General features: G+C 32.7%; 1 protein-coding gene across 16 annotated transcripts in view; it reads left to right on the forward strand.

The window, feature by feature from the left end:
* FIP1L1 (factor interacting with PAPOLA and CPSF1) overlaps positions 1–20,817 on the forward strand; it is a 69,384-nt gene extending 48,567 nt beyond the window's left edge. For 8 of the 16 annotated variants that reach the window (XM_081303335.1, XM_081303348.1, XM_081303338.1 and 5 more), the window contains 6 exons: positions 3,574–3,600; positions 5,589–5,643; positions 6,707–6,762; positions 14,602–14,815; positions 19,700–19,837; positions 20,536–20,817. In XM_081303335.1, the coding sequence (XP_081159461.1) occupies positions 3,574–3,600; positions 5,589–5,643; positions 6,707–6,762; positions 14,602–14,815; positions 19,700–19,837; positions 20,536–20,683 (638 nt within the window). In that variant the 3' untranslated portion in view covers positions 20,684–20,817. The remainder of the gene's footprint in view (positions 1–3,573; positions 3,601–5,588; positions 5,644–6,706; positions 6,763–14,601; positions 14,816–19,699; positions 19,838–20,535) is intronic. The other 8 variants (XM_081303350.1, XM_081303339.1, XM_081303343.1 and 5 more) reach the window with 1 other exon arrangement.
* Positions 20,818–21,470: the final 653 nt, after the last annotated feature.

Genomic DNA, 21,470 nt, shown 5'->3' on the forward strand with positions numbered 1-21,470 from the left:
CATTTACCTGCAAATGCCATGATTTTATTCTGTTTTATTGCTGAGTTAATATTCCATTGTGTATTATATATGCCACATTTTTAATCCCTTCATCTATTGAAGGGCATCTAGGTTGGTTCCACAGTTTAGCTATTGTGAATTGTGCTGCTGTAAACATTGATGTGGCTGTGTCCCTGTAGTATGCTGTTTTTAAGTCCTTTGGGTGTAGACCAAAGAGGGGCATAGCTGGGTCAAATGGTGGTTCCATTCCAAATTTTCCAAGAAATCTCCATACTCCTTTTCATATTGGCTGCAACAATTTGCAGTCCCACCAGCAGTGTATGAGTGTACTTTTTCCCCCACATCCTCGCCAACATTTATTGTTGTTTGTCTTCATAATAGCTGCCTTTCTGACTGGAGTGAGATGAAATCTTACAGTAGTTTTGATTTGCATTTCTCTAATTGAAAGCAGGGATTTTTTTTTCCCAGTTTTTTTTCTTTTTTTTTTATTGGTTGTTCACAATATTACAAAGCTCTTGACATATCATATTTCATACATTAGATTGAAGTGGGTTATGAACCCCCAATTTTACCCCAAATGCAGATTGCAGAATCACGTCGGTTACACATCTACAATTTTACATAATGCCCTATTAGTAATTGTTGCTACCTTTCCTATCCCCTACTATCCCCCCTCCCCTCTCCTCCCCTCCCATCTTCTCCCCTCCCATCTTCTCCCTCTACCCCCTCTACTGTAATTCATTTCTCTCCTTGTTTATTTTCCCATTCCCCTCACAACCTCTTATATGTAATTTTGTATAGCAATGAGGGTCTCCCTTCATTTCCATGCAATTTCCCTTTTCTCTCCCTTTCCCTCCCATCTCTCTGTTTAATGTTAATCTTTTCTTCCTGCTCTTCCTCCCTGCTCTGTTTATAGTTGCTCTCATTATATCAAAGAAGACATTTGGTATTTGTTTTTTAGGGATTGGCTAGCTTCACTAAGCATAATCTGCTCTAGTGCCATCCATTTCCCTGCAAATTCTGTGATTTTGTCCTTTTTTATTGCTGCATAGTACTCCATTGTGTATAGATGCCACATTTTTTTAATCCATTCATCTATTGAAGGGCTTCTGGGTTGGTTCCACAGTCTAGCTATTGTGAATTGTGCTGCTATGAACATCGATGTGGCAGTATCCCTGTAGCATGCTCTTTTAAGGTCTTCAGGGAATAGTTCGAGAAGGGCAATAGCAGGGTCAAATGGTGGTTCCAGTCCCAGCTTTCCCAGGAATCTCCAAACTGGAAAACAGGGATTTTTGAGATGAATTTCCTGTCCCTTACATTATTTATCTTGTGGTTAACAAAAATCAAATACTAAATAGTGATTTTTAAATGAAAATGTTATTTGCACAATATTGTATCAGATAATAAACTTAGTTGTAGTTTGAAAATGTACTTGATGGTTGTTAAGGAATTAGTTGTATAATATTTCAACTTTATAATCCTGTTTCAATGAACATTTACCAATAAACATTGAAATAAAATTTCAGGCGAAATAGAGGTCTCACAGATAGAACTTTCTAGAGTTCATGCCAACTTTTTGATGTATATAGGTATTTTTTTAAATCTATATAAAACATGATTTTTCTTTGTACTTAGTTCCAGTTGACTTTTTAAAAAAAATCTGTCCTATGATACTACTAAGATGAAACTTAATGGCAAACTGTAATTTTAACTTCCTTAATTGTATATTTAATTCGGTTATATGTCTTTCATCTTTGTTTTTTATGGGCATTTCACAAAACTTGGATGCTTTTCAATCTTGAAGGGGCTAACTAGTGATTTCTTGATTTTTCTGCACAAATTCACATTTTAGTAAACTGTAGTAAACACTAACTGAAGTGATACGTGCTGCTCACGTATTATTCAGGTAACGTTATTAGGTTCATAGTATGACAGAGTGGATGGCTGAGTTTTGTATAGTCTTTTATTTTACTTACCAAAGAAAGTAAATTTAAGTGGGGAAACTAGGATAAAAAAGTGAAGTACAGTAGTGTTCTAAAAAATCTGTACTGTTCTAAAGAGAATTATGTAATAGTATATATTAAGAGCATTTGATGCTTTGTCTTCTTTAATTTTCCATTTAGTTTGGAATCTGGTACTCTGTTAGCTTGTCATTGGCTGCTGGATTCTTTTAGTTCTGTGATTTGAGAGCAGCAAGGTAACCTCATGATGGATGAGAATTGTCATTAACTGTGGGTTAGTTTGGTAGATTGTGGAAGCCTAATGATTTTTGAAACATGGTTTTTGAAACATGGGTGTCTTACCTGCCATTTTTAGTCTTGTTGATTTTGTAAGCTTAGCATATCCTTTGATTGCATAGGTGGTTGGATCAGGTTGAATCAGGTCTGTATTTTAAGGCTATTTGCTTTTTTCATATAAACCTCTTATTCTGATAAAACAAGGGTATCCCAACATTATAAACTAAACTATTAGTAGGTATCCATTTTCAATAAAACATCTGAAAGTGATTCTGTTTTCATTTTTTTGCATGCATTTATTTAATGAATTTGATTTCCCCCCATCTTTTGGACTAATTTTGATGTAGTTTTTAAGATTTAGTAAACCACTCTAATTGTGTTGAATTTATCTGTGGTATAAAGCTTTTTCATGAGAAAGTTGTTTTAAATTTTTTCCTATTTTTCTACTTAGAAATCAGTTATAATTTGCATGCCACATAAATTGCCTTTCTTGTATCTCTTAAATTTAAAATGCAGAATTTAATTTTAGTTCTTAGTAAATCAATTTTACATTAGGATTTAAGGGCACATTTGGCCAATATAATCTGAGAATGTTTACATATAATTTATTAAAAGTTTATAATGTGTGCAAATAATGAGTTAGAATCACTATATTTGATGACACTGTTAGAAGTAAATCATCCACATTTATTTTAATGTGCCCATATATACATATATATACATATATACATGTACATATATATTAATTTGCTATATTCCTTTTTATATTCCTACAAAACAAGGAAAATATTAAATATTGCCCCACTCCTGCCAATAGTAATAAAACATTTCATAGTAAAATGATGTCTCATCAACTTTATATTCCATTCATTTGAGTGGCCCACATTGAGCTTTGCAACAGTAAATAATATTCATAATCATCAGAGTTGTCTTGCACTACCTATACTATTAAAGAAGCTCACTGATCAGTTTTTCTAATAAAATATTAAGGTGCTAAGATCAGCCATTGATTATCAAATTTAGTTAGAATCAATATTTTGGAGTTTGATATTTGCGTATGCACGAGGGTGCTCTTTAACTTATTCTTAATTTCATTTGTGATTACAGCTAGTGGGGGAAATTTTGTTATCAAGTTGGTAGAATGGGTTTTCATCAGGGAAGTTGGATGTTATACTGAATTGTTGGTCTGCAAGAAAACAGAATTCTTCTCTTGAGTGACTAAGCCAGGATAATCAGGCAAGGGGTTTTATTTCAAAGTTTGTTTTGGTGATGGCATAAATACATAACAGGTTCTGAAATCCAGTTACTATATTAAATTTCATCACTTGTTTTTTAGGTATTCCAATAACTGTACCACCTCCAGGTAAAACTTTTTTCATGTTTTCTCCATCATTGTTAATGAACATGAAATTTCAAGCTTATAGGAGGGACAGTGTTGATGCAGTTAGAATATGAATAGGCTATTGGGATTTCAAGGTCCTATTTTCAGCTCTGCCTTTGCTTCATTCCCGTTTTAAGATATTTAGTTTTCTTATACCTACCTGTCTTACCCATTTCTGTAGAAATAGAGATTCTGAGAAAATTCTCTCTTTATCAATTGGTGAAGTAAACAGTATGGGATATAAAAAAATTTATTAAAAGTCTTTTTAGATTAATGACATTTTTATATGATGAAGTGACTATAAGAGAAGAGAAAAATGATTTATCTTGACTTTATCACGGTTTCTGATTTCTCTACCCTTGTGGCATAACTCGGTATCATGAGAAAATATGTTGTGAGTCACACAGCAATTAGAAGGATTATTAACTGGTCAGGTGGATGTTCTTAGACTGGTGATTTGTTGTTCATTGTTAGAGTGGCATGGTCAGTAGGAATTTATGTGTAGCCCAGTTTTGTTTTGTTTTTTTGGTCAGTTATTTTTATTTTGTGAGAGCAAACCCTATTAGTAATCATGTTTAGTAAGTTCAGTATTTTAAAAGCCAAAGGATATAAAGAAAATGACAGGTGATATTGCTTGGGTCTAAATTCAGAATGGCCTAAATAAACGGAAGTAGTGAAGTTTAGATTGCAAAGGATAGTGTAAATATTTGCATATGTGATAGTCACTGATTGTGTATGAATGTGGCTAAAAAAGACTTATCAGAAATCAAAGTAATTGGTGTGTCTTAAAAGGCAATGTGATTGTGAGGCTGTGTAACATAGGATTGTGGACTCTAGGACTAATGTGGCAATGGCCTAACTTGGTTATATTGATATGTTTTATAGAGAAGTTATAGACCCTAAAATTGTACACAGTGGAAAACATGATAAACTTGGAAGTAGTTTAAAGCAGAACGAAAAAGATTTAAATGGAGTTTTGAGAAGGGATAAGATAACAGGGATTTAATTTTACTATTAAAAAGGAGGCTTAATGGAAGAGTTTTTAAATATGTAGAAGATAATAGATAATATGACAGTAGAATACTTGTCCTCATCAGGACAGCAGATGAATTGTGTGAGGAATTTCAATTATATAATCTAATGCATTTCCTAATAGTGAGAGTTGTTAAAACTTGGAAGGAATTGGTATTGTAAGTTGTGGAATCTTAAAGTCTTTGTTGTGATGCTATATTGCCTATCTGAATTTGAAAGTGTAGAGTAGATTAACTGTTAAAATCCCTTTTAGCCATATTATTCGTGGTATTTCACTTAAGTATTATGAATTATTGAGAATGCAGACCTCATGATATAAAGGTGCAAATTATTTTCCTCCAAACAAATAAAAAAACTCCATTATGTGCCTTTCTTTGTTAAGTAATTTGTTGGGGTTGTGCTATTTAAAACATATTTAATGGCGGATGTTCTCAGCTTTGAGTAGTTATATATTTACTGGTAAGATTTGATTTAAAGTTACACATTTTTAAAGGAAATTTTTATACATGTAGAACTCAAGCTATTTTTAAAAAGAGGTAAATGCTATTTTATTTGCTTTTCTTCTAAAATATTTCAAGTATAATATATCTGATGGCAACACTACTACTGTTGTTTATATGGAAAAGGTAAGGCATTGAGACTAACTCTCATACTCACAAAATGGGCTGTGTGTGGTGCTGAAAATAAGACCGGGTGTCCTGACTCCCAGTTTGTGTTCTGTGTTAGGCCAGACTGTATTTGGAAATTTTTATTGCTCCAGAAATCTGTTTATAAGTTTAAGCTCCATTTTTTTCCTATCCATTTTAACATAGAAAAGCACGTTTATGTCCCCAGAGAAATTTAGTGGTACTCAGCAACTTTGTTTTGCTCTTTACATTAAACATATATTTTGTTAATTAATTTATTTATTTTTTTTGTCTTATGATTGAATGTTTCAGGTTTTCCTCCTCCACCAGGTGCTCCTCCTCCATCTCTTATACCAACAATAGAAAGGTAAATCATTATAAATACTGTAAATTTTTTATCATTGTGATTGCCTTTTTTTTTTTATTGTTGGTCGTTCAAAACATTACAAAGTTCTTAATATATCATATTTCACAATTTGATTCAAGTGGGTTATGAACTCCCATTTTTACCCCGTATACCGATTGCTGTATCACATCAGTTACACTTCCATTGATTTACATATTGCCATTCTAGTGACTGATGTATTCTGCTGTTTATCCTATTCTCTACTATCCCCCTTCCCCTTCCCTCCCCTCCCCTTTTCTCTCTCTACCCCCTCTACTGTAAATCATTTCTTCACTTGTATTATTATAATATTTTGAAATAATATCTTTGGTTTCTGATACATTGGTGAAAGAAACTGCTAGATGGTTAAAAACAAAATTTTGAGTATCAGTTTTATGGGAAATAGAGTTTACTGGAAATAATGAATAATGCCTATCTCTTAAACAGTTTATATCACCTGGAATGCTGTACTGAAGAATATTCTGAGTAATATTGAGTCAATATTGTGTTTAACAGTAGAGGGTTTAACAGTGTATTTAATAACATTGAAATCACAGTGTTGCCAGGCAAATTTCATAACCTTTTTGAGACTTAGTTTCCCTTTTTACTATATGGATTGATAAAGTTGTGAAGATTGAAGCTCCAGCACAATTCTTGGCAAATAGAAATCATTCAGAAATAAACACCTAGCATGCACAAGTCCCTGGGATCAGTACTCAGTACTGCAAAACAAAAAAATAGATGTTAGGCTTTTTGAGGTTAAGAGACTGTGTTAAGTATTTATAAATAAAATTATAGCATTAACATATATCAGAGTTGAATAAAAGTTTTGCCAGTCACAGGGCTGCATGCCTGTAGTCTGAGGTATTCAGGAGGCTGAAGCAGAGGATTTCTTGAGCCCAGGAGGTGGAGGCCATTTTAGGCAACTTAGTGTGAACCTGTCTCAAAAATAAGTTATAATTTTACCTTGCTGTTTTTCCATTTGTACCAAACCATTGAAACTAATTTGCAACAGATGTAAAAATACATTTTTTTCCCTCAACAGTGGACATTCCTCTGGTTATGATAGCCGTTCTGCACGTGCATTTCCATATGGCAATGGTAAGTTGTTAGTCACCTAGATTCAGATTCATAATTAGTTGCCCAGATTTAATTTGAATCAGTAACGTACATAACTATTTTAAAGCAATAAAAATGTGTTTCTGTGATTTAAAATAACATCTTAAAGAGAAGTGAAAACAATTATCTGAAGAAATAACTAGGTTAAGTATCTGCCAGGTAACTTAACAAAATAATTTATTTGTTGATTTAAACTTTGTTTATTTGTTGATTAAATATTTGTTGATTAAACTTTTAAAGATTAGTAAACAGCATAAGAGATATTTGTACCTTTTCCTAAAAGGACTTAGGATTTGTCACAAATTTGTCTCGTATCCTTGTCTGAGTCATAGTATCCATCTAATATTCTTATTTTTCCCCTCGCTACTTTAATTTTTCTTGTAAATTATCTGTAGGTCTTCTTTTGTGTTCATGTGTAATGACTTTATTCAAGTTTTTTTGATACCACTTTTATTCATTTATTTTTAAAACGCTGTGCATTGTACTAAATTTTAAGGCTACAGTGAGACGTGGTAGTCACTCTCATCAATAGACTAGAAAGGGGATGGCTTATTAAAAGTGTCATGGGAGTTTGGTGGAAGGGGTCTTGTGCTCCAGAGGGGTGGAGTAGTAGATGATTTGACTTCCATGTAGTTCAAATATAGGGGATGTGAGAACATGATAGGCTTCATGTAGGGGAGTACAAGCATGTCTGAGAGATGTTACACATTTGATTCTGAATGATTGTAAAAAAACAAATGTTGCAATAAAATAAGTCACACAAAGTTTTCAGGTTCCTAGAGCATGTAAAAGCAATGTTTACAGTATAGTAACAGTCTATAGTACACTATAGTAACAGTGTTCAGTAGTATTATGTTTAAAAGAACCTTGATTTAAAAATACTTTATTGCTTTTGAAAAAGAAAAAAATCACCTGAGCCAAATCTTAACATCTTTGCTGGTGCAGGGTCTTGCCTGAATGATGATGACTGCTATTGGTAGTTGCTGAAGGTTGGGTGGCCATGGCAATTTCTTAAAATAAGACAACAATAATTAATTTAGTCTTCCTTTCAGGAAGAATTCTTTGTAGCTTATGATGTTATTTGATAGCAGTTGATCCACTGTAGGACTTCTTTAGAAACTGGAATCAGCCCTCACAAACCTTGCTGCTGCCTTCTCAATTAAATTCATGTACTATTCTAGATCTTTTGTTATTTCAACATTTTTCACAGCATCTTCACAAGAGTAGATGCCATCTTAATGAGGAGCATTTCTCATGCATTAAAAATTTATGATGAGATTGCAGTAATTTCATCACATCTTCATTTTTTGTTTCTAATTCTAATTATCTTGCCATATTCATACCTGCAGTTACTTTGTCCACTGAATCCTAACCCCTCACAGTCATCCATGGAGATTGGAATCAGCTGCTTTCTAATTGTCATTAGTGTTAATATTAACGAGTAAATCACAACTATTCTTAATGGCATCTAGAATGGTGACTCCTTCCCAGAATTTCAGTTTATTTTGCCCAGATCTATCAAAGGAATCACTATGGCAGTTACAGCCTTAGGAAAGGTATTTCTTAAAGAAGCTTGAAAGTCAGAATTACCCCCTTAATCCAAAGACTACAGAATGGAAGTTTTTTTAGAATGTAGGTAATCAACATGAATTTCATTGTACATCACCCTCAGAACTCTTGATATTTTGGAAGATATATTTTGTTTTATAAGGAATAGGTCTTCGTGTGCTTAAAATAATCAATAAGCCATGTTTTGCTGTAATGCAGGCTTTGTTGTTTCATTTACAGAGCACAGGCAAAGTAGACTTAGTGCAATTCTTGGGCCCTAAGATTTCTGGAATAGTAAATAAGCATTGACTTCTACTGCATTAGCCCTAATAAAAAAGCCCGCCCATCCTTTGAAGCTTTGAGGCCGAGCATTGATTTGTTCTCTGCAACTATGAAAATCACAGGTGAATCTTCTTCCATTAGTAGGCTGTGTTTAGTTTACATTAAAAATCTGTTGTTGAGTGTAGCCACCTTCATCACTGTCTTAACTAGATGTTCTGGATAACTTGCGACAACTTTTGCATCAGCACTTGCCACACCACCTTGCACTTTCATGTTATGAAGATGGCTTTTTTCCTTTTTCTTTTTTTCATTAAATCTCATGAACCAAACTTTGCTAGCTTCAAGCGTGTCTTCTGCATCTCTTTCACTTCTTTCAGCCTCCATGAAGAGTTAAGTCCTAGCTCTAGGTTAGGCTTTGCTTAAGGGAATATTACATATAATTTGATATTCTATCGAGACCACTAAAACTTGTTCCATGTCAGCAATAAGACTAAAACTTTTCTCATTATTTGTGTTTACTAGAGTAGCACTTTAAGTTTCCTTCAAGAACTTTACCTTTGCATTCATAATTTTGCTGTCTGGTGCAAGAGGTCTAACTTCTGACCTAAACTTTTGATGTGCCTTCCTTCACCAAGTTTAATTGTTTCTAGCTTTTACTTGAACACTTAGAGGCCAATTTAGTGTTATTAACTGGCCCAATTTCAATATTTTGTCCTGGGGGAGAGGGAGGCCTGTAGGAGAAAGGAGCAAGGTAGAATAGGCTGGTCAGTTGAGCAGACTGAACACACATGTTTGTTGATTAATATTGCTTTATTGACCGACGATTTTCATGCCTCAGAACAATTATAGTAGTAACAAAAGATTATTGATCACAGATCCCCATCATAGAAATAATAATATTGAAAAGTTTGAAATATTTTGAGACTTACCAAAATGTGACATGGAGACATCAAGTGAGCTCATGGTGTTGGGGAAATGGTATCAATAGATTTGCGTGATGGAGGGTTGCCACAAATCTTCAATTTGAGAAAATATCCACAAAGCACAATAAAGCAAAGATCAATTAAACAAGCTTTGCTTGTATAGCCATGCTGTGGAGCTTGGACCTCTTAGAGCATTGTGAAGAACCAATTAGTTTTTTAAGCTGAGTTGTGAAATTACGAGATTTACATTTGAAAAAGTTCCTTTCCGCCTATTTACTGTGAAGAAATTGTGGATTTATAGGGTGTATATTAAGGTTGGGATTGACAAGTGTTACCTTCTTGGATTAGGAGGAAAATTAGAAGTTGTTGAGTGTGTAGGTAGGGCAGGGTAAAAAATAACTTTCTGTCTACATAGATGACTCCTCTAACAAAAGACAGATTAATAAGAGAAAAAAAAAACAGGTATGCTTCATGTGATATAAGATACCAAGGAAATGAGTAGTTCTCAGAGAGGTGACTTAAAAAAAATCTGGCATAGATTGGCATCTACAACAAAGAAACGGAAAATTTTAGAGAAGTGACAAGACAAAGGATCCAATGCTGGGAATGCAGTATATATAGTAGACAAAGGCTAGTTGGTCGAGATTGTTATGTAATTTACTCTGGTGTGTTCTCCAGTGTGATAAGGGCTTAAAGATATCTGTAGATCAGTGTCCTTCTTGGTAGAAAGGGTAAGAAGAACACCTATGCCTTTTGTAAAATTTATTTCATTTCTAAGCAAATGGGGGAGGGCAAAGAACTTTTCTTTTATCTGCTTCTCATTTACATTCACCTCAAAATAATCCTTAAACCCATTTATCATTGCCTCTCTCCTTTTCCCCACTGTTTTGTTCTCTTTATTTATATGCTTGACCTCTGTTACATGTGTCGTCAACCACTACTGGGTAGAATATTAGTGCATCTTTGTTTTGTTTGGCTGGACATGTACTTAGAATATTTACATTCTGTCCCGGAACCCCAGTTACCTGTACTCTTAATAGATTTTTTATTCTAAAAGCTGAAAAATAAATAATATTCACATTGTTAGGGCTCTGTAAACTTTGGGCACTGCAGAGATAAATTATAACACCTAAGCCCCTCAAAGGAGATAGATCTTATAGCAAGTATGTAAACTCATCTTTTCCTTAATACTTCATCAATTGTATAAAGTCATATTACATCTTACTTTGGTTGGTTCATAGTTGGATCATAATTTTTTCTACCTCCAGTACATAAAGATATTCTTTAATGCTTTTATTTCTTCCAAAAAAGTGTTAATTTTGTTTTTCAAATGTAAGTCCTTAAGCCATCTGGAATTAATTTCTGTTTCTGGTACTAAAGATTTAAGTGTCCCAGCATCATTTATTGAATAATCTGTTCTTCCTGGGGGACCTACAATATCATCTTCATATATCAGATTTCCAAATATGAATGAGTCTGCGTGGGAGCTTTGTAGACTGTTTGGCTAATTAAATTGAATAATTGTCTACTAATAATGCTATAACCTCTTAATCACAAGTTTCATAATGTGATATCTGGTGCAGCAATATTTATCTTCCCTACTCTGCTTCGTAAGTATTATACTTTTCCAAGTTCCTTGAAAATCTCTGTTGTGGTTTTGATTAATAATTAATAATTAATAACATTAATATAGTGTTATTTGTAACACTGTTCTGAGCAATTTGTTTACATTAACTTACATTAACTCACATAGTCCTGACAGCCTTTAAGTAGATAGTACTGTTATCTTTATGCTTCATATGAGGAAATCAAATACCAGGTTAATTAATTTCCCTAGATCGACACAACAAATGGCAGTGAGAATTTGAATTCATATAGCCTGGCTTCAGAGCCCTTGCTTTTACTAGACCATATTAGAATTACATTGGTGCTATAGATCTCTGTGTAGAATTCAAACCTTTGCAGAAGTGCATATATCCCTCAGCGAAAACTCATTTATACAGAACTTCCTTAATGTGTTTTGATAAGCTACTATAATCATATCTGTACACTAGCATATTTTGGGTTAGATATAGTCTGTAGGTACTTAATACAGAGTTGCTGCTGCAAATGGTATATACATTTGAACCACATGTTCTATTTATGTTTGCTTGAATTAGTAATAGAATTGGTTGGTTTTTACATTTATCTTGTAGGCATTTACCTTGCTTAAATCTCTACAATCTATTAGACAGTAATATCACCTATAGATTGTGACAGTTTTCTTTTCAGTTACTTATTTCCTTATCCTTACCCTCCTATTTTTTTCTTTTATTTATTTTTAATTATTGTTATGTTTACTAGTAGTAGTAGTTGTAGTAGTAGTAGTAGTATTTGACTTTTGTTGTTGTTGTTCTTATTCTGAATAGGACCTTCCATATAATGTTGAAGTACTAGGAATAAAATTATCCTTTTTCTCTTTAAATGCTTCTGGATTTTTACTATCATGTTTTTATTGGAATCATATCAGATTAAGAAAATTTCCATCCTGTCCTACTTTTCCAAAGGCTTTAAACTGTAAATGGATTTTGAATTGAATCAAGTGCTTTTTGAGATGATTATAATTATTTTTCTTTTCTGATCTGTTATTTTGAGAAATTAGATTTCTATGTTATTCTAATATTAAATTACTGTTGGTTGCTATGATTAACCTAACTTGGTTGTGATTATCTTCTTTTAAATAAGCAGTAATTGCTAATATTTAGAATTGGGGCATCTAAATTTGCGTAAAACTGACCTGTGATTTTTTCTTTATCAAGGTACACAAGCCACATGGGAAAAGTTAGGAAATAATCTCTTCTTCCCTCTATTTGGATAATATTGGAATACTCTATACCTTATAAATTATTGGAACTCACCTGTAAAAGCTATTTGGCTTTATGGGAAGATTTTAAATTACTGATTCAATGTCTTTTATGGTTACGAGATTATTCAAGATTTCTTTTTCTTCTTGAGTCATTTTTGTTTGCTAAAGTTTTGTTTTTGTTTTTTGTAGGAACCCATTTCAGCCATGATTTACACAGTGCATTGTTAAACAATAAAGAGAACATTATATACTTTATAAATGATTGTCATGTTTTTCCTAGTCTTCGAAAACCACCTTTCAGCTATTTACTTTTATATGGTGAATTTTTATTTATTTGATTTCAATTCTCTATCTCACTTCTATTGGATCATTTTATTCTTAAGTTTGTAGGTTGGAAGCTTAGCTCATTAATTTTCAGTCTTTTCTAATAGTGTTTTAAGACTAGATTTCCTTATAGAACAGTTTGTATTCCTAAACTTTCTATAGATCATATTTTTTGCCGTAGGTTTAGTTTATAGCAATTTAAATTTAGGAATTTTTTGGACCCATGAGTTATCAGAAATATGTTTTTAATTTGTAATGTATGGATGTTTACCCATAACTTTTAGATTTGACTTTTAACATAAATTGCATGGTAGTCCAGAGAATATGGCATTATTATTTTTAAAGTTTCTGGATGCTTGAGAATAAGTACTTTTTGTTAAGGTTAGTATCCTATGTTATGTTCATTAATTCAAACTTAATATAATCTTGAAACTTTTTTGTCTGCTAACCTAATATGTCGATAATTGAAAAATTATCTCCCATGGATTTTGCTGTTTCTACTTGTGCTTCCATCAGCATTCATTCTAAAATTTAAGGTGATTTTGTTAGAACAAATTTAAACTTTCAGGGATCTTCTTGTTGGTGAATTGCATTTTTTATCTTCATGTAATCATTTTTTCTTAGGTAATGATTTTTGTGTGAATCTGCTTTATCAACACAACTAATCATCTGGGAGATTCAAAGGGTTTTTTAAAAGTATAAATCAACAGTTTTTATCTTTGAACTGATGAATTCAATCCCTTTTTATTATTGTGATTTTAAGTCTTTTGAATTGACTGCGTTTTTTGGTTAATTATTTAATTTTATTTTTTCCTATATTGTTTTGAAATAGTAAATTTTTTCTTATTTCTTTAGTGGATCCTCTGGAAATTTATTATGCATGGTTAAATGATAGCTGAATCCCCTTCTTCATCAATAGAGACCTTAGGACACTCTTCTGACATTCTATTGTGATTCATTGTTATAAAAAAATGAATTATTTTATTCTTAAAAAAATCTCTACTATTGGTTAGCATATTTTATTTGTATATATGATTACCATTTATTTGTTCAATTATTTCCTCCTTTGATATTTTCTTAAAATTTTTAAAATTTGTTTTAATTAGTTATACATGACAGTAGAATGCATTTATTCACTTTGATATATTATACATAGATGGGATATAATTTCTCATTTTTCTGAGTGTACATGTTGCACCCTCCTTTGACCTTACAGCTTTCTAGAGTAACTTCTTTTACTCATTGTCTTGGGTCTTTGTAATTTACCTTTTTTTTCAAAGTTTGTCTAATAGTATATCTTGTTTTCTTGAAGTCTTTTGATACTGTTTGCTTTTTTTGTTTTATACATACCATTGTTTTATACATACCATTGTTTTATTGTTTTTTATTTTTTTAGTTGTAATTGGACATAATACCGTTACTTATGTATTTTTATGTGGTGCTGAGGATCTAACCCAGGGCCTCACATGTACTAGGCTAGCACTCTACTGCTGAGCCACAACCCAGCCCCATCATTGTTTTATTCTTAAAATATAATTTTGTTGAGTATGCCTTTGTAGAATAATAATTATTTTCCCTCAACACTTTGAAGATGCTCCAGTGTATTCTGATTTCTACTTTTTATATTGGGAAGTTTGTGGTCTAATTCTGATTCCTATTTACCTTGCCAAATGAATGGACTTTAAGATTTATTAGGTCTTTTGAGATTTGTTGCTAGATCTTTATTTAATATCAGGGGTATTTGCCATTTGATATTTCTCTTTTCTATTTTCTATTATAATCTACTGACACGTTTTTTGGGGGGAGAAGTTTTTTTGTTTGTTTGTTTTTTGGTCTTTGTTATTCAAGTACCATAACCTTTGTTTTTAATTACAGTGGTTTTCTTTTTTTTTTCCTTAGTTGCCTTTCCCCATCTTACTGGTTCTGCTCCTTCATGGCCTAGTCTTGTGGACACCACCAAGCAATGGGACTATTATGCAAGAAGAGAAAAAGACCGAGATAGAGAAAGAGACAGAGACAGAGAGCGAGATCGTGATAGGGATAGAGAACGAGAACGCACCAGAGAGAGAGAGAGGGAGCGTGATCACAGTCCTACCCCAAGTGTTTTCAACAGGTTTGTTGGGTGTGCATGAGTTTGTAGATGCATATTTCATTTAATCTTTCAAATTAATATTTGGGGTAAGGAAGTGAATTCCAATTAACTTGGAGAAGGGATGCTTGAAAAGTGGTTAATAAACCATTTAAAATCGGATCTGTTCCATGCTTAGAGGCTTCCCATTACTTAGAGCAAGTCTTCAAATTTATTTGGTCACTTATCCCTTAAAAGAATTTCATACCTCCTTGCAAATTTGGATCTTAACCATTTAAAATTTTAGTTTAAATAGTTGACAGTATATTACAAATATACCTTCCAGTACATTGTAACTTCCAGTGTATTATAAATGTTAATATTTAAAAATAAAAGTGTTACTCTTTTAAATGTGTCCCATGGATTAAAAATATTGTGGCTTGCCAAACACTATCATCCATTTTTAAAAAATGAGTAGATTCTCTTTAACAGTTGGAAATTTACCTTGTTTTTTTATGCTTGAATTTTCACTTTTGTGTCACTTTTCTTAAAGAATGTTTAGTCTTGAAAATTTTTAAATTAATTATCCTATCTTTTCTGCAATACATGTGTGTAAATTAAAATACTTAAAGCAGCTTTTTTCATGACCTAGGTATCTGAAATGGTTTTTCAAACATTTATCCTGATTTTAATTATTTTCCTTATTATAAATAAATATACTAAAAATAATGTAATGGAAATATATCCCATAAATGTGATGGAAGAACTTTTCCTCATCTCCAGTTAATATATGTATTCATGAATGAATATTATTATTGTTAATGACTAAATGGTCTGTCATTAGCTTTTTTTTTTTTTTTTAATATGTAGAGGTAAGCACTAAGAAGCTTTGTTTACATATATTAGGGCAGTCTAATTCAGTGTGATCTCATCTTAACTTGATTATTTATGCAAATATCCTGTTTTTCTAACTAAGGTCACATTCACAGGTACCAGGATTAGGACTTGGCTCCTATTTTTCTAGGGCTTGCAGTTCAGTGCCATACATATGGTCAGTAATAAAGTCTTTCACTTTCTCAGTTTCTTGTAAGAAGTGGCAAGATTTATTAAAAGACTACCAGTTATACTTGTTAGTCTTTGATTTAAAGACAGTGTAACTTGTTTAACTTAGAAATGGTTGGGAAGACCAAAATACTACTAATTTTAGTACATATTTGCTAAAATATTGTTAAAAAGGAAAACAGTGTAATATGTGTTAAAGATTTATTTTCATGAAGACCTTGGAACTGCAAATTTTCCTCATTCCACTTATGGAAAAGAGCTACAATGCAGCTTAATTGGAAAAATATATTTCTCACTGTCCAGCCAGACAACCAGTTCACAGAACAAAGTCTGGCTTCATTTTTCTGTTCAGATAAATGAGTTGATCTATATTGAGTTAATCTGTGTTCACTGTCTAAGATGAATGCCGTTGTCACAGAGCCCAAAATAAGATGCTGAGTACCAGCACTTAGTTTTGTTTTCCTGGGACTATCCTCCATACGGATTTTTTTTTTTTTTTTAATTTCTTCACTACTGAATTTAGAACAGCTCAGGAGGACATAAGCCAAAATACTCTATTTTGTACTATCTGTCATTGATAGGAAGAGCCAAAGCGCTATGGAAGTTTTATGGTTCCTTAAATAAAATAGTTCTCACTGAAGTTGATACTTTAAATTAAAAAGAGTTAATTTATAGTGTACTTGGTGGTTTCTGTAAACTGAACCACTATATGATGGTAAAATTGGTGAAAGAAACGTCTTTCTTTTCTAAAAGGATAAGATGGTGATAAAGAGGTTGCTAGAGAAGTGGTTAGTATCTATAGGCAATTGAGAAAATACTTTTACCTCTAGAGTATACATACATATTCAAAAGTAAGGAACTTAGTGCAAAAATTTAATATGAAAGAAGATTGAAATGAATTGCTTTGGTATAACTCATATTTCTTTGCATAAATATGCTGTATTTTGAAGATTTGAGGCTAAATTATTTGATTTCAAATATGCACATGCACAGATGTTACTGAATTTTTTTTGAAACTTAAAAAGTGTTAATAATAATGCCAGGCACGGTGTCACACACCTGTAATCCCTTAGCAGGCTAAGACAGGAAAATCTCGAGTTCAAAGCCAGCCTCAACAAAAGCAAGGTGCTAAGCAACTCAGTGAGACCCTATCTCAAAATAAAATATAAAATAGGGCTGTTGATATGGCTCAGTGCCCTTGAGTTCAATCCCCAGAACCCCCCCCCCCCGCAAAAAAAAGTGTGTGTGTATGTATATATATATATGTATGTACGTATGTATATATGCATGTATATAGATATGTGTGTATGTATGTATACGTATATACACACACAGTTAAGAATAGTTAAAATTAGGTAGGGAATTAGGAGTCATTGTTTATCTAAATTTAACTAAAAGCTTAAGGCCAGACAGGCAAAAGGCAAATGAATTTTATACATTCTAAATCATTCTAGGAAAAAAATTGCCCTCTAGAAAAGCCACATGAAATATATTAAATAAAAGCTGTTTGTTTCTGAAGACAGAAATATCTAAAAAGCAGTGTGGTATGTAGTATGTGTTGCATTATAAATTACAGGGTCATTGTTTTGGAAATTATAGGCCAGTTTTGACATCTGTTTTTTGGGCAGCTTAATTGTGGGCCAGAAAGAAGATTGGTCATTCTAGAGTGTTTCAAATGGCTCTAATTATTTCCAGACCCAGAGAAATGTTTATGTTGAAGCCACTTACCAGAAAAGGGATGAAAGTAGGAGGTCTTCATATTTTACCTATAGGACCAATGCCCCCACGTCTATTTTAAGGTTCCTGTCATAGAGCTGTGTCTTCATAATCTAAAGGCTGTAAAGCTAACTAACAAGAGTTAGTTTTAGGGTAAGAGGGAAAAGAGAGGGATACAAATGACAAATTATGAGATAATTGGCCTTAATTATTTTTATGTAAATCTAGTTGGGAGTCATTACAAAGACAACTTCATTTTTTGAGAGGGTTTAATTATTATATACATGGGCTGTGGTGCTAGTTTTTCTACTTCAGGGCCAGTAACCTTTATAAAAAATATTCTGCTTCTGAAAAATTAACTCCCATTTATTGAGTGACTACTCTTATACCAAGCACTTTATTATCAAATGTGCAAAAATCCTGAAAATGATTGTTGCCAATTTTACAGGTGAGGAAACCAAGGTTTAGAGAGTTTAAGTTATAGCCTGGGTCCCTCGTTTAGTAATTGCTAGTCAGGATGTGATCTGGGTATACTCTGCCATATTCTTTACCCTGCCTGTCATGGCTTGTTGCCTACTAGTTGACATGTTTCCAGCCTTCCAAGTATAAAGCATGCTGAGGAAAAAATAGATACATATATGTATATACATATGCATATGTATGTAATGTGCATTTTCTATTATTATTAAACACTTTGAAAATTTAATGTCACAGATAATTTGGTAGCAGTATGATTTGGCATTAAACCATACATAGCATTATTGGAGCATTACTTTTGCTGGGAGAACACAGATGGCTTGTTCTTTTATATGGCTTATACTTTGACCTGATTTCATTATATCCCACCGAGATTCTTGAACATTGCATTGCTTCATGAAGATTAGTAGTTTGTATTAAACATATTTCTACAAACCAAACCTCTTGGATACAGTGTTCTAAAAGATAAATTTATTAGATTAGTGGACTAGAGGAAGGAGATTGAAGGGAGGTAGGAGGGATGGGATAAGAGAAGAATGGTGGAATGAATCTTACTTAACTTTGCTATGTACGTAAGAATATACCACAGTGAATCTCACCATTCTGTATATATCCACAAGATACTAATTTTAAAAACAGTGTAAGTAAGTAGCAGAAAGGGGAGTAGAGTAGAGGGAAGGAGAAAGAAAGGGAAAGGGGGAGTACTAGAGACTGAATTAGAATAAATTGTATTCCATGCTTTTATAATTATGTTAAAATCAATCCCAATGTTTTGTATAGCGAAAAAGAACCCATAAAAGTTTTAAAAAGATAAATTTTTAATGTGAGAGAATTTACTGATGTTATGTTGTAGAAAGTTATGATTTCTATGTCAACCTCCCCACCCTACTCCCTAAAAAAAGAAGACTTGAAGGATAAGAGAAAGATCAAGTGAGGAGTGTCAGTTAAAAGACATGAAAGGAGTGACAGATCTGGGAAGGAAAAGAAAAACTACTCTTTAACTCTGTCCATCAGTTCCAGTTTCCAGTTTATGTAATTCTATTTAAAATGAAGAGCTGTAGCTTACACTTATGAATTCAGCATTATTAGCCATGTGCATACCCCCACCCCTAAGAGTTGTAGTTTGAAATAATTGGGAACGCCAGAATGCAGGTATGTCCTGTCTTCATGTATTCTCTATGGGTGTTATAGAAGTTGGTTTGATGTCTCTGATCTTCATATTTGTACCTCTCTGCTAGTCGAATGTATTTTCTATAATTGATAAGCCAAATATTTAAGATCTGCTTTCTACCTTGTAGCCATTGTGAACCATATATTTTTAGAATCCTTACTGTGTGTCCAAGACTTTACAGATAATGTAGGAATTTTGATTGGAAATCTGATATATACAAATATGCTTTTAATTCTAAATGGAGCAAAAGAAACTTGCTAATTAAAATTTAAAGGAGTTAATAGTTCCCATTTTTAAAAATAAATATGAAAGTATTACATGAAATCTATGTTATAACATTTATACAGCACAGAATAGACATAATGTGTAATTATCATATTTTTGTATTCTTACATTGGATCTAGTACTAATTTGTGACTCTCAGAGTCTCTTCCTTTGTAATATGCAGTCATGAAGAATAAATAGTCCAGTGTCAAGAAAACTTGTTTCCATTTCTGTTGCAGTGATGAAGAGCGATACAGATACAGGGAATATGCAGAAAGAGGCTACGAGCGTCACAGAGCAAGTCGAGAGAAAGAAGAACGACATAGAGAAAGACGACACAGAGAGAAAGAGGAAACCAGACACAAGTCATCTCGCAGGTAGGGAATTACTTTGAAGCCAAGATACAAACTGATTTGACTTCAAAAAGTAAAAGCAGACATTTCCAAATATCCAGTAGAGTACATGTTCCTAACTGGAAGACTGAGGGTATTCTGTTGAAATAGTTGTTTCCTCATGAGCTTCAACAAAGATTTTTAAATCTTAATAAAACTACATTTAGTAACCAAAATCCATAATTTACATGGAATAAAAATAATTATGAGAGATTTGGGTTTATTACATTATCTCATTCCAAGGGGGGGAATTTTGGTTTATGAAACAATTCTTAATAGTAAGTATTATTAATCAAAGTAATGGTTTTTTTAGAGAAAAAAGTTAGGGCTTATAGTTGAAAAAAAATCATTAAATTTTAATACCTATTGTTTGCTGAAAATCAGCCTGATAGCATTGTACTTCCTGTTTTGATAAAGTGCTTCTGTTGCCAATTTCTTTTTAGTCTTTCAGAATAAAGTAAATGGGAATCTGGGATATTACTGGTGAAGATGACCCTATAATGTAATCTTCATGAAAGTCTCATCAAAACTGATTTCTTTGCAAAATGTGTTTAAGAGGGAAAGAAGGGGTTAAATTATCTTAAACCTAGTTCTGAATTATGAATTCACTTTAAATGGGTTGATTTTTGTCACTACTTGTGTTTTTAAACATTTTTAAACACAACACTCTTATTTTTCTTTAGTAATAGTAGACGTCGCCATGAAAGTGAAGAAGGAGACAGTCACAGGAGACATAAGCACAAAAAGTCTAAAAGAAGCAAAGAAGGAAAAGAAGCTGGCAGTGAGCCTGCCCCCGAACAGGAGAGCACTGAAGCTGCACCTGCGGAGTAGGCACACTTTTCGCCTTTTGTGTATATGAGTACCAGAAATAGAAACTATAAATCTTGTTATTTTTCTGGATAATGTTTAAGAAATTTACCTTTAATCTTGTTCTGTTAGTATGGAAAGTTTAACTTTTTTCCCAAAATAAACGTGAATTTTTCATGTTAAGTTAAAAATCTTTGTCTTGTAATATTTAAAAAAAAAAAAGACAGCTGTGACTTTATATTCAAGAAAGTAATGTGAATGAGTCACTTAGCAGGGAATTTAAAGAGCTTTCTTTAGCTTATGCACATACACAGTAAGTAACTGATGGAGGTCAAGGATCCACCTTGGCCACAGGCTTCTTGTAAATGCATCACCAGTCCCATAAGAGGTCACACTGCAAAGGCTTTAAAAGGCCCCCCTGAGTCTTTAACATTACTGCTATGGCAGTCCTGCTTAAGCATACTAAAGAACTTGTACACATTTTTTTATATTATAATTTTTTATAACAAGTTTTCAGCATTATAAATTTGTGTCCATGGTAAAACTGAACCGGATACTTTTATATCCAAATTAATGAAATCTAGAAAGCATTTGGGTGACCTGTAAAGTAACTTTTTTCTGTGTAGTTTTTAGCAGGCACATGTATAGATACTCGTCACTGTGACACAAACGTTGAATTGCCTCATGGCCAGCTCTGAGCCAGGGTCAAGCCGGTTTCACCTTTCTTGAGGTGTTTTCCAAGGCTTATTGGTAGAGTAGCATGTGGATTTTTTTATACCATTACTAACTATATTGTGAATAAAAATAAACT

The sequence above is a fragment of the Spermophilus citellus genome, assembly GCF_964194105.1.
Source record: "Spermophilus citellus genome assembly, chromosome: 8".
NCBI lineage: Eukaryota > Metazoa > Chordata > Mammalia > Rodentia > Sciuridae > Spermophilus > Spermophilus citellus.